General features: G+C 38.6%; 1 protein-coding gene across 2 annotated transcripts in view; it reads right to left on the bottom strand.

Moving 5' to 3' along the window:
* Tmtc2 (transmembrane O-mannosyltransferase targeting cadherins 2) overlaps positions 1-14,046 on the bottom strand; it is a 383,935-nt gene that overhangs the window by 110,368 nt on the left and 259,521 nt on the right. For both annotated transcript variants that reach the window (XM_051139933.1, XM_051139935.1), the window contains exon 8: positions 12,301-12,422. In XM_051139933.1, coding sequence (XP_050995890.1) covers positions 12,301-12,422 — 122 coding nt within the window. The remainder of the gene's footprint in view (positions 1-12,300; positions 12,423-14,046) is intronic.

Genomic DNA, 14,046 nt, shown 5'->3' on the forward strand with positions numbered 1-14,046 from the left:
ACATTGGGGGAAAAGAAATGAAGGAAGGAAGGAAGGAGAAAGGAAAGCAAGGAAGGAGGGAAGAAAGGAAGGAAGGAAAGAAAAGAAAGTGGAAGGAAAGCAAGGAAGGATGAAGGAAGGGCGGAAGGAAGGAAGGAAAGAGGAACAAAAGCAAGGAAGAAGGGAAGGAAGGAAAGAAAAGAAAGAAAATGGAAGTAAATGAAAGAGAAAGTAAAAGAAAGAGGAAGTAAAAGAAAGAAAGAGGAAGGAAAGCAAGGAAGGATGAAGGAAGGGAAGAAGGAAGGTAAAGGGAAAGAGGGAGAGAAAAAAGAAGAAAAGAAAGAAAAAAAGGAAGGAAGGAAGGAAGGAAAGAAGGAAGGCAGGCAGGCATAAAGCATCCAAGAACTATGTGGTGATTTCACACATGTAATAAGAATAATTGAAAATCTGTCATAAACTTCTGTATAAATGTTTGGTGCCCATGGGTATGTGCTACTGGGGTGCCCCTAGGGCATGTTAACAGGAAGTGCTATGGACTCGTTAGAGATAGGAGCTACTGGGGTGTTCTAGGTTCACTAAGCCGTGTCTTAAAGGTGATCAGTGGACTCAGTATTTCTCTCCTAGTCTCTTCCTGGCAGGATGTGTGTGATCTCTTGCTTCAACATATGTTCCTGTTATGACTCACCACCTGCATCATTGGCCCAACATAACAGCCGTGCCCAATCAAAGATCGGAATCATAAGTCAATAAACTTTCCTTTATTTCATAAATGTACCATGCCAGGTATTTTGTCATAGTGATGCAAAGGAACTTACATACTATGTAACATTACATGTTGAGTAAGTGTTTGCTCAATAAGCAATTGTTTCTTGATACTGTTTAGAGCCAAATGAAATGTACTGTGTTGGTCACTGTCTGCTTGCTATAATAAAAGTGCCTGGGGCTAAGTACTTCATCAATTTTGGAGACTAAAAGCTCAAACTGTATAGTTCTACCAGTAGTAAACACATCCTTGGCTACCTTGCATCCTAAGTATCAAGCAGGAATAGGAGCAAGAGTGGCAGGTCACATGATACAACAAACAGCCAGAGAACTGAGAAGCCCAGTATTGTTCTTAACAAACCTTTCAAAAAAGAAAGAAAGGTTCCATTAGAACTGCATTTATTCTGAAGACAATGCTGACTGTACTGATCTATATGCTGTCTACTAATCCTGATACAATGGACTTTCTCAAACCTCCTAAAACAGTTAAACCATATCGAAACGATATCAGTGAGCCCCTCTAAATACTTATAAAGACCATACTGTCAATTTTATTTGGGGGACAAAAAAGTTCTAAGCCTGATTGTTGCATCTATGCCACCCATTTCCTCTTATAGTGCAGTAAAATATATAGCTTTATATATGACAGCTAGTGACTATGGCAGAAGGCTAATATCAAACCTACCAAAAGGTCCTATTTAGATGTGACTCCTGCACACTGCTGTTTTCAACCTAAAGCCCCATCATCACCAGACACTAGATTACAGTATACGCTCAAGCATGTACCACGTCCTGTCAATTTTGATAAAGAGCCTCCATTATGTCTCACAAATAAGAAGCCTGCAATTTTAGTCCCCTTAACAAGAATTATGCTTTCAACTGGGAGAAGAAATAAATGGTTAGGGAGGGCCATGCTTAAGTGCTCTGGCTTCCACTCAGTCATCTGCTAGGTAAATATTTACCAGCTAGAGGTTAAGGCCTCTTCTCTTTTTTTTTTTGGTTTTTCGAGACAGGGTTTCTCTGTGTAGGCTTGGTCATCCTGGACTCACTTTGTAGACCAGGCTGGCCTCGAACTCACAACGATCTGCCTGCCCTTGCCTCCCGAGTGCTGGGATTAAAGGCGTGCGCCACCACGGCCTCTTCTCTTTGGCCTTCCCACTCCTTATCCTACTCCTATGAGTTTGCATTGCTTCTTTAAAACACTGCCAACTCAAGTACATTAAAAACTATGGCACCAGCCAAGGACAATATGTGCAGTAAACTTTAAACCCCTACCCAGATCTAGCCAATGGACAGGACATTCTCCACAGTTGAGTGGAGAGTGGGGTCTGACTTTCACACGAACTCTGGTGTCCCATATTTGACCACATCCCCTGGATGGGGAGGCCTGGTGGCCCTCAGAGGAAGGACAGCAGGTTACCAAGAAGAGACTTGATACCCTATGAGCATATACAGGGGGAGGAAGTCCCCCTCAGTCATAGTCATAGGGGAGGGGAGTAAGGGGAAAATGGGAGGGAGGAAGGATGGAAGGATACAAGGGATGGGATAACCATTGAGATGTAATATGAATAAATTAATAAAATATATTTAAAACTATTTAAAATATAAGAAAAAAGAAGGGAAAAAAGCAATCTCGAGCTTCACCATTAGATTTTTGTTACTCTACATATACAGACTCCTAAGTAAATTGATCAATAGCTATAATTTTTTTACTTCAAAATGTATACCAATGCTGTCCATCCACTTCAAAAATGCATATGAAAGTTTCAATAGTAAGTGGTTTGTTTTTGACGTCAATTTTACATGCTTTGAATGTAGGGGGTTTCCCTAGACGATGTGAATGTCTCGGTGTTCCAGCATAATGCAGGGTACCCAAGGTGAGAAAATAATTTAGATCGCATAGCTGCATTGAAATAAACATACTGGAATAATTTAACAGGAAGGATAGGTTATGGACATACCTCTGCAGTCAAACTCTGGGAATCCCAGCTTCCTCGTTTTGGAAGCTGGTCTCTGGTCTGTGGGTAATTTGTTCATAGAAAGAGTTGATGGAACAGTGTATGATGGCTATTTCATTGTATGCTATAGAGGATGAGGTAAACTCTGAAGATACTGGGCTAGGTAAGAGTACCAAAGGAGCAGAAGCAAGAAAGGGAATAGATTTATATGGAAATTTACATATGCTTCTTTCTGCAGTAGCAGGGAGAGCAAAAGAATTTTATATAAAATAAGAAAAGAAATGAATGGCAAGTTTATACGATCCTAGAAATTCAAGATATGAGGGAAAACATAGGGCCCAGCCTAGAATTAATTATGCTGGAACAAATGCAATCTCAATGACGAATGGTTTACAACTCTGTGGGTTTCCTACTCCAAGTTACTTGGACCAATGGCCTCAAAAGTATTAAGGAGAGAGGGCTTGCATGTTCTGAGTATGTTCATAGCTGGGGTTGTTTTGAACCAATGTAAAAGTCTGCAAAAATGAGGCCCGGGGATGCAGCTTAAAGGTAGAAATGCACATACCTCACATAAGATGCTATGTATAAACCGTGGCAAATCAAAGGAAGGAAAAATTTAAACTATAATAAAAGTCCGTAGTGACGAATACTTTAGTACTGTGGAACTTAAATGGCATCTGTTGTTAGTTTTGCCCAATTAATAGACACTAGAGTTATCTGAGAAAGGGAAAGCACAGCAGAGGAGCTGCTTCTAACATACTGCTTGTAGTCAAGCCTGTGGGGAGTTTTCTGGACTAGTGATTGATGTTGGAAGCCCTAGCCCACTGTGGGTGGTGCCATCCCTGAACAGACAGTCCTGTGTTTTATCAAAAAACAACCTGAGAGAGCCAAGATGGACAAGCTAGTAAGCAGAATTCCTTCCACAGTCTCTGCTTGAGTTCCTGCCTCCAGGTTCCTCCACTTCGTAAGTTCCTGCCTTGGCTTCCCACAGTGATGGACCGTGATTGTGAAATATAAAACAAATGGTACCTTTGCTTTTGGTCAAGGTTTTTATCATGGCAATCAACAGAAAGCAAACTAAGGCAGCATCCCAGCATCCTTACTGCACAGGAGTGTGTATGTGTTTGTGGCTATGGACAGATTGTCCCTGGCAAAGACTTCTTTCCTTTAATGTGGGGCGGTCAAGTGGGTATGTAGAAATTTGAGATATTTTACTTTTATTTTCTTTGGTGATGAAATGTACAATGCTATATACTCTTAGATTGTTGTGCAGGAAGAAATCATAATCAACATAGTCTACTCTGCTAGCTATGATTCTTGATAGTTTAGGTACATTAAAAGTATTTTCGACTGCAGTGCTTTTTCTGGTACTAGCGATTTCACCTAGAGACTTGAGTATACTACCACTGTGCTCTATCTACCACTGTGTTGTACCTGTAACTGTTATTTCAAGCTTTTTGAGAAAGTACCTCAATAAACTGGCTCACAAGTCTCCATCTTGTAGTCATCCTGCCTTAGCTTCCCAAGTAACCAGAACTGCAAGCCTAACTCAACTCACTGTATGTTCAATTTATGAAAGGGCCATCAGCACGAACCTTACCATAATTTAAAGTCTCTCTCTCTCTCTCTCTCTCTCTCTCTCTCTCTCTCTCTCTCTGTCTCTCTCTCTCTGTCTCTGCCCCCCCCCCCCGTGTGTGTGTGTGTGTGTGTGTGTGTGTGTGTGTGTGTGTGTGTATTAGCCAATGAACAGCATTTGTCCATGGTTTCTACTTCTGGTTCATGCTTGATGAGTTCCTGAACTGACTTCTCTCCAGGATGGACTGAGATCTGGATGTATAACACAAATAAACCTTTTCCTATTCTAAGTGATATGTGGTCAACATGTTTTATTACAGCCATGGAATTCAAGCAGAACAGAAATATACAGTAAAAATAAAGGCTCACTTGACCTTACATCACCATGTTTTCATGCAGGTTACATGATAGGAGAGTGAAAACAAAGCATTGGGAAAGAGCAACAAGCTGCAGGCCGTGAGGTCAAAGCAAGTGTAATAATGTATGAATGGGACTTAATTAACAAATTTAAGAAATTGTAAAAAGAGAAAGAAATGCTCACAAAGTGGTGTGGAATCACATGCCTATAATAGCAATAGAAGAGTCTGGATACAATTTAGGAAATTACATAATTATCCTTGCTAAAACAAAAGCCATTCCCACAGTCACAAGTACAGGAGACTGGCTCCTGAGTAAAAGGTACCATATCTTTTGTGAAGCCAGGAAAACACACTGAACTTCACAACACTTCTGTTCAGCAGGAAGCATGACAAACTCTGAGGCAGTAAACATCTGCCCACTGCAGGTTTTTATGAAAGCTTACTTTTTAAAGTTCTCTGGAACAGCTGTATTACATTTAGAACCACATGGCTTCTTTATCTCCATCTCTCCAATAAGACTGAGATACCAGAGTACCTGAAGGATTAGGAGGGGACTTAAGGTGACAGGCTATCCTAATTACATGAAATGAAAATGATAAGACAATAAAAAAAGCCAAGGAAAATCCCCCAAAATAATAAAATTCAGGTCGTTTTAAAACAATATAACCTTACATGCCCATAAATTAGAAGTCAATATGAATGGCGCATGGAGAAAATTATTTATGGCTTTGAATGCTAACGAATGTCAGTATTTTGATTTGTATTATTTCTGGGGCTATTTATGTCCAGCAAAAGGAAATGTGCCTCATGTTGACTTCTACTGTACAAAAGCAGAGTGAATATAATTGTTTAGATTCATGTGTCAGCAAAGGATAGTAAGCACGATGCTTACACTGTCCATATTAGTTAAAACTGCCTATCTTGAATTATGGAAGGGGCCCCTAAAAAGATAACAATCACATCCACTTTGGTTCTCAGTAAAACAAACAACAACAACAACAAAACACTACAATGGTACCTGTTGTTTCTAGAATGCTGGATCAAAAAGGTTAGATAAGGTAATTTTATGTGAAAGAGTAGCTGAACATTGTACTGAACTAAATTCCCTGCCATATGACAGTTCATATTTCAGCAACAGGTATCATGTTTTCCCTTGTTGCAGAAATAAATGTAACATACAAATTGCATACATTCATGTTAATCCCCAAACCAGAATTACAGAAAGACCTGCCTCTTATGAGGACTTCTCCAATCTAAATGTGGCTGAATAGAAATCACAGTATAAACAAGTCCAGCAAGCCAGATGTTGCTCCGCGCACAGAAGGAAAGAGCTTTGCTTTGAATAGAGCCAAATGGGGAAAAAAAAGTCACAATTCTAAGTAATAATAAGAATTATGAACGAAGCATAGAACAGAGCATTGCACTTCCGATAAACAGACCATGTAGCGGGGGTGCGGGGAGCAGGGCTTTTCAGGAGAACATCAAGTACTTTCACAACTGGAGCTTTATGGAGTCCAGTTAACTTTGGCTAGACACAGAAGTCTGGCTTAGTGTGTCCACACAGTAGCCAAAATAAAGGTTTTGTATGTCAAGAATTACTGTCAGATTCTCCAATATCTTTCCTTCTTTCCCACTAACCTAAATCTGGAAAAGAAGCTAACAGCCAAGAAGGTTTTATTACAATTTAAATCAATATTAATTTTACAGGCTTACACAAAAACTACAAAATGTTCAGCTTAAATAAATGGAACAGAACAAAGATATAAAAATTTTTAAAAAAATAAGAAAAAAAGAAAAGACAAGGCTTCAGGACATACACAGATTTAGAAACAACTAGAAGAATCTCCTGAAAAACAATAATGGAAACAGTATTTCTTGGTGTCCTTCTCAGTGCATGGCTGACTTTAAATGCATGGAGTTAGCCCTGGGCAACAGAGTTCAACCAAGGAATAAATCACACTCTTAAGAAGCAGAGAAATTCAAACTCAGCTTGCATTTTGTATTTTATTTGGACATGACTCTGGTATGAAATTTCCATATATTTTTAAAGAGATGTCAGCTGGGCCCTACTATATTTAAACATGGATCCCTCTAGTGACCTTAAGGCAGAACTGACCCTAAGGTACCCTGGGAAGTTTTTATTACAAGCATTAGGATGGATCAAAAAGTGCAAATAGTTTTAAGTCTTCAATTTATGAACAATCACATCTGCAAATAAACACATATTTAACCACACAATCTAAACTGACACTTAAAACAAATACAAAAAAATAATTTTAAGAAATGGGTACAAAGATATACAAACTTACTTTCGAGACTCCCTAATCAGTTTTTTAAAAAGCATATCAATGGGGAAAATCCAAGTTAATACCACTTAACATGCAAAACTTTATAGCTGAATTTATTTGTACTATTTAATGACTGAATGACTTCTAGGAAATGTTAATTAAATTTCAGAAGCTCGGGTTCTCCATTCATAAAATGGACCTGTATTCTCAAAGGACGGTCAAGAAGTCACATGTCCTAAAGGAACAGAACAATAAAATGACTCCTGATGGCACATCGCTATAGCTAAACAACAGAGCATCGCTCAGGAAGCTTCTTGTTCTACAGACTGTAATTAATAACGAGAGCTGTAACCGTACAGTGGGCAGAAGATGAGACGTTAGAGTACTCAGCCCTAAGTAAGAGATTTTTATCTTTGTCATAGCTCTCATGTCTAGGCTCAGGGAACTGTGTGAGAGAAACGACAGTGTTGGATGAATCCAAGGAAAGTGTCTCCCAAAACACAACAGGACTGATATTGACATCAACTCAAAGAGACAGTGGCAGCACGCACAAGACCTGCATAAATTCAAACCAGACAAAATCCCAGCATGGAGAAAGGGAAGTGAACATGAAATTCTACCCCTAGCCAAGAAGCTGTTTGCAACCGATACTTGCTGGAAAAGGGAAAATCAAGTTTCTCCAGTGAAGTGTTAATGGGTGCATCAACCAAGCTCCAGTGCAGCCCAATGCCCAGGAGCAGTGAAGCAACACAAAATTGACTGTTTTTTTCTGTGCTTGTTCGATGGTAGTAGTGGTCATGGGTTCTTTTGTTTTGTTTTGTTTGGTTGCTTTTTTTTTTTTTAAGATTTATTTATTATTATGTATACAGTGCTCTGCCTGCATGTACACCTACACACCAGAAGAGGGCATCAGATCACATTATAGATGGTTGTAAGCCACCATGTGGTTGCTGGGAATTGAACTTAGGGCCTCTGGAAGAGCAGTCAGTGTGCTTAAACACTGAGCTATCTCTCCAGCCCTTGTTTGGGGTTTTTTGGTAGTTGTATTATTGATTTTCTTCTTCTTCTTTTCTTCCTCTTCCTCCTCCTCCTCCTCCTCCTCCTCCTCCTCCTCCTCCTCCTCCTCCTCTTCTTCTTCTTCTTCTTCTTCTTCTTCTTCTTCTTCTTCTTCTTCTTCTTCTTTGTTTGTTGGGGTCTGACTTTCACACATACTCTGATGCCTCATATTTGACCACGTCCCCTGGATGGGAAGACCTGGTGGCACTCAGAGGAAGGATAGCAGGCTACCAAGAAGAGACTTGATACCCTATGAGCATATACAGGGGGAGGAGGTCCCCCTCAGTCACAGTCATAGGGGAGGGGAGTAAGGGGAAAATGGGAGGGAGGGAGAAATGGGAGGATACAAGGGATGGGATAACCATTGAGATGTAATATGAATAAATTAATAAAATAAAAATTAAAAAAAAAGAGAGACAGTAAGTATCAAACTAAAAGGATACACGTTGACACACCATGAAATAAATCCATAAGAGAACCTGTTCTAGGTATAATATCAAAAGATAGACAAATGTGTATGTCGTTCAATTACCAAGTGATACTACAGAGATACAGTGAAGATAGCTAATGATGATCAGAAAACTAAGGGTTATACTGCTTGAGAAATTCAGGCCAGACTTCACAAAGGAAATACAATTTCAACAGGTAGAGAGTGGCTATTCTATTTCTTTTCTTTGCTTTTTTTTTTTTTTTTTTTTTTAACAGAAAAATGAAACTGACATGATCTATAGGGTCTCTTCTACATACTAAAAATATTACAGGGATTGTTAAAGTGTGCAAGGAAAAATGTTGTGAATGAATCACTCTACTGACTACAATCAGAATAGTAATCATCAAATTTTCCTAATTTCCTCATAAAAGATGAGTTCTAAAACAAAAGTCTAGCATACAGTAGGAACTCTGACAGAGCTGCCAGCCATTTTTACACAGTTGACCTTTGGTGGCTTTTGACACAAAGGGGAAACACATCATTCCATTTCTACTCCTCTTGAGTCTAGTAGCCAGCTCTGCTTTGTAAAACACACAAACTCTCAGAAGTCAAAATGTGTGGCATTTTCCACTTTGCCAATTCGGTGGCATACTAGAAGACCAAAAAAAACCTATAACTGGTCAAATGTAATACACTGGACTCCGAATCTGCCAAACTTTTAATTTAGAAAAAACTATTAAATGTGGCTGTGGGGTTTGGCTCTATGGCTAAGCCATTCCATAGAAGTCTGCATTTCATCTATTCATCAAGAAGGAAACTAACTATAAAAGTCTTACGGGAGGGAAAATTTAAAATTTAGATTGTTATATACAAGCCTTTTCTTCCTTTTCAATATGTTTCTGTAAAGCAAAAACTCATAAAGCAGCTTTAAAAATCTGTTTTGAAAAAGAAGGTTTAATATACTCTGAATTGAATTGAAATCTAACAGAACAGAGTACCTGTTCTCTATATTCAAGTATTGGGTCTAGGCACTTCAGCATTGCACATAAAAATGTTACCATTTCTGTCTGTTTCTTCTTTGTAGGAGGGATCAGATTCAGGTAGCTGGAACTTTTATTGTGTTTTCTAAAAGAGTTCTTTGAGAACTGTAAGTTCAAATATGTCTGTGTGTACTCCATGAGAAAATCTCAGGAGCTCCCAATGTATTTTGTACATATTTTATTTCCTTGTTTCTACATTCATATACAGGGAGTCTTCTCTTCCTCCAAATGAAAATGGTTTCACTATCATAGTAGTTGTCTGTAAAATCTTGATGTTTTCTTCTTCCCCTCAGCATTTCTATTATTTATGTATGACACCATGTTTTTAAATGTTGTATGTCACCATCTCTGCCAAGGATAATTATTCTTTCATAAGTTTCTTCAGATTTTTCATCATGCCTATTTGTTTCTCATCATACGACAGAGAATCCAATGTTGGCCATTCATAGCTGTGAGCTTGCTAATAAAACTTTCCACCTTGAGATAGGTTCACTCTAGTGCACGCCTGGCTTACGGCCATTTATAGAGTACCTCCTAATGTACATATGGGGAAATCTTTTCTCCATAAGAATATGTTTCTATGGATGACAATTCAATGAATTAAGCAAAGGAAAGAGATAAGGGAACTGGAGAAGGAATGGATCTGGGGGAGGGGAAGTAAGGAGAGACTAAGAAGAGTAGAGGGAGGGGAAAGTGTGGTTGGGAATGTAGGAGTTTTTTTGTTTGTTTGTTTTTTTAAGATAACTTTGGATCAACCTATGTTTCCCTCCTCATTCTGGCTCTTGTCCATTGTCTGTTGATCAAACACAATACATGAAGCTGAATACTTACAAAGAATAAATCCCTATTTATATCACAGTTCTGGTATGTTTAAGAGCAGGGCCCCTGTTCCAGCTTGTTTCAGGTAAGGGTCTTCTGGGTGCATCCCAGCAGGACAAATGATATCACGGTGGAAACATGATCAAGAGGGGGAGATCACATGACAAGATACATAGCCAGGGATAACTAGGGGCCTTGTTTATTTTCAGAAGAATTCACTCTGAGATCACCATTCAACCCCCTCCCCCTGTGAAGGTGATGTTACCCCTGACTGAATTACAGAACATACCATCCCTCTCTGACAGGTCATCAGTTATTGTCACCACATGAAAGGTCAAGCCTCAAGCATATGCACCTCTGGGAGGCACACTCAATCCATGTGCAAAGCAAAGCACTGATTTTCCCCTTGTCTCATCTTGAGTGGTATGAGTCATACCCGTGCCGTGGATCTTTCTTACTCATCTGCTTTGTCATCGAAAGCGTCTGTTCTCACTTTAAAGGAGGGTGCCTGCTTCTTAGCAGTTTTTGTACACAGAGGAGAAACCTGACTCCTACAGTCATGCAATGAAAATTATTACCCTGCTGCAGAGCCTTTAACTCAGCCCTGCACTGTGCCAGATGCCCTAGTTCATGGTCTTCTCCGGTAGACTTGAGAACAAACTGATAGTTCATTGTTAGCTACACTGAACAGACTTCTTTAGGCTTCTGACTAAGCCACTATTGCTGTACCTGATTTCTTCCCCAAATCAGTTCAGATACCTCATCCATTTACCCCTTGATTATTGATTATTATTGTGTAGTTATTCTTCATCAATATTATACTCAGAATAAGTATAAGCTAAATGTATGCAATGTTAGGGATGAATATTAATGTACCTTCAAAGTATCATTTTCATTCAGTCAGCTAAGATTTATAATGAAAATTGCCAGAGTCATTCTTGTTGTTGTTGTATTTTGTTGGTTTGGGTTTTTACTTGTGTTCCATTCATTTGCTTGAGTCAGTCTCTCCCTATTATGTAGCTCTGGCTACTCTGGAACTTGCTATATAGAACAGGCTGGTTTCAAACCCACACAGATCCACCTGTGTCTGCCTCCCAAATGCTGGGTTTAAGGTGTGCACCAGTATGCCTGGCTCCTGAGTCATTTTTTTTTTTTTTACCATCATTATGATGTATGTTGAACATGCCTAAGTTTTTATATGTCACTTTAACAGACTGAACATGAGCTCTATGAGCAAAGCTTGCCCCCAAATTTATCTCTGATAATTTATTCTTGAGCATGGCCTTAAATGAGTATGCTCAGAAATGTCTGCCCACAAAATGCTTACTTTCTTATATGAATATGCATAGAAACCCCAGTAAAACCCCTAACACTTACATTGAATGAGGAGAGCATTGCTTTGGAAATAACTCTGTACCTGCTGTACATAATAAATCTTTCTCGGTGTTTTTATTTCTTGCAATAAACTCATTCTTGCTTTATGCTTACCAACAGTAGAACCCATGTTGTTTGGTAACACAAGCTTTTCTAATGTACCCAAAAATCATCACATTTTGTGCATCATTCTTTTTGTACCTTATGGTAATTCCTTCTTTTGAAGAATACTTCCAGTGTAAGTTTTCAGTAGAGTTAATTTTACTTAATTTCTCCAAGGCCTGGGAATTCCCTGATCCACAAGGCCAGTCAATAAGTCTTTTATAGATTGCCTCTAATAAGGAACTACAGAATGTATAATGTTTTATATGAGAGTTATTTGGTAAAATTAGTACTAGCCTGAATAGCTAATGACATAGTTGAGGTTCTCCATTTATGTCTGTCTCATTGGTACCTCCAAGATTACATCTCATATCTTATAGGCCAGATGCAAAAGTTTATTTATTTTTTTCTACATTGTCTGCTTTGGTCTCTGTCATATCATTATCATTGATTAACTGAGGTCACTGGTTTCAGAATCAGTACTTCAAACCCCAGTTAACTCTAGTACCCATGGGGGAAAAGATCAATTTCTGGAGAATGAGAAAAATTGGTACTTACTGTTAACGCGAGCAGTTTCCCATAGGTGAGATGAGCAGGGATGTGGTCAGTCTTGGATCTCAATGACTCCATGTACCAATGCTCAGCTTCGGGAAGTTTACTTAGCCGCATGTATGCTTCACCTGGAGAGAGAAGAGTGAGTTAAAGTCACACGGATGCTGCAATACCTCATGCGTCAGTGCACATGAAGATAATGCCAGGCAACACCTCCCAAAAAAATCCAGAAGCGCTTGGAATTTCTCCGGGAGGTAATCATAAGTCATCAAAAAGATACAGCTGACATGATTGAACAGTATGCAATGCAATGTATACACAAACTGAGCCATCACATGATACACCAGAGAGATAGATCGGGGTCTGCCAGGCAATCAAGAACACCTGGGTTCAGATTCCCAGCACTTATGTATACCAAGCCAGGTGTGCAGTACAGGCCCATCAGCCTTGAATCTCATTGAAAGGTCAGCCTAGGTTAACTGTAGATCTTCAGTTTCAGTTGAGACCCTGTCTTGAAAAATAAGAGTAGAGGTGTTGTGAGTTGACTCAACAGGTAAAGGCACTTGTTATGAATACTAAAACCTGAGTGTGACCCGTTGATCCACATGGCGGAAGGCCAGAACTGATTCCTGTAAGTTGTCCTCTGACCTCCACATGTACACTAAAATAAGGGCTTAAAAAAAGTGTTATGTAGTATAGCTTTGATTTTTAAACATGAAATTTCATTCCCAAACGTAGATCATGTGTCACCCTTCAGTTTTTGGAGATAAACTATTTCATTATTCATTTCAACCACTTACGCTTTTTACTTAGAATCATTTAGTCTTTAGGAATATATTTAGAGAATGGCTTCATGGCTAGCCTTATGTGGGGACAAAGAAAGGAGGATTACGATCCTGCCATCTGAAGTCTTTCCACTATGTAAAGAAAGTAAGGGTACATGAAATAATTAAAATATTTTTGGATTAAGTATTGTTGCTAAGCCAGAAATAGTGGTATATCATTGCAATCTCAGCTTTGAGCAGGCTGAGGCAGGATCATTACAAATTCTAGCTTATCCTGAACTATAGCAAGAACTTCTCTCAACAAAATCTATGCAGGTATGTATTAATTTTCTTCAGCACTTTCAATGTTAATAAAAGTAGTAAATAAAATTTACTGGTGTCACTTGAAAATTAATTAAAATACAATAGTTAATAAGTTATGCCAATTTTTACATACACAGAACAAATCCAGGGCCTTTCAGCTATTAGCTCTCATTTTTTAGCTACTAAAACTTATAGCTAACTAGCCACCGAGTAGTTGAGAAAAAAATGGAAAATAAACCTAAAAACATATTAGTGGATTTTTTTTTATTATCACCTCTATCTCCTTTATGCTAGAATATAGAAAAATACTTGGTTGGTAGAAAAATTAGATTTTAAGATAACATATAATTAAGATAAGTAATTTAACTTCAATTGTCATGGCAAATGTAGATGCTGTTCAGTTTCAAAGAACAGGCAAGACTAATAACTTAACTTTATTGCCAGGCAGACTTTATAACTAGCCACAGGCATAATGACATAGCTCTCCTAAACGTGCTACCCACATTGGTAATGCAGCTTTAGTTCAAGAGAAGAACTTACTCCCTTTAAAAAAAAATTAATGAATATATTATTTCCTTTGCGTTGTTTGGTTGGTTTTTCTTGCACACTGCTATCAAGATAAATATGTCTCATAAACTGAATTGGCTCTTAACTTTTGAATGCC

The sequence above is a fragment of the Acomys russatus genome, chromosome 31, assembly GCF_903995435.1.
Source record: "Acomys russatus chromosome 31, mAcoRus1.1, whole genome shotgun sequence".
In the NCBI taxonomy this organism is placed as follows: Eukaryota; Metazoa; Chordata; class Mammalia; order Rodentia; family Muridae; genus Acomys; species Acomys russatus.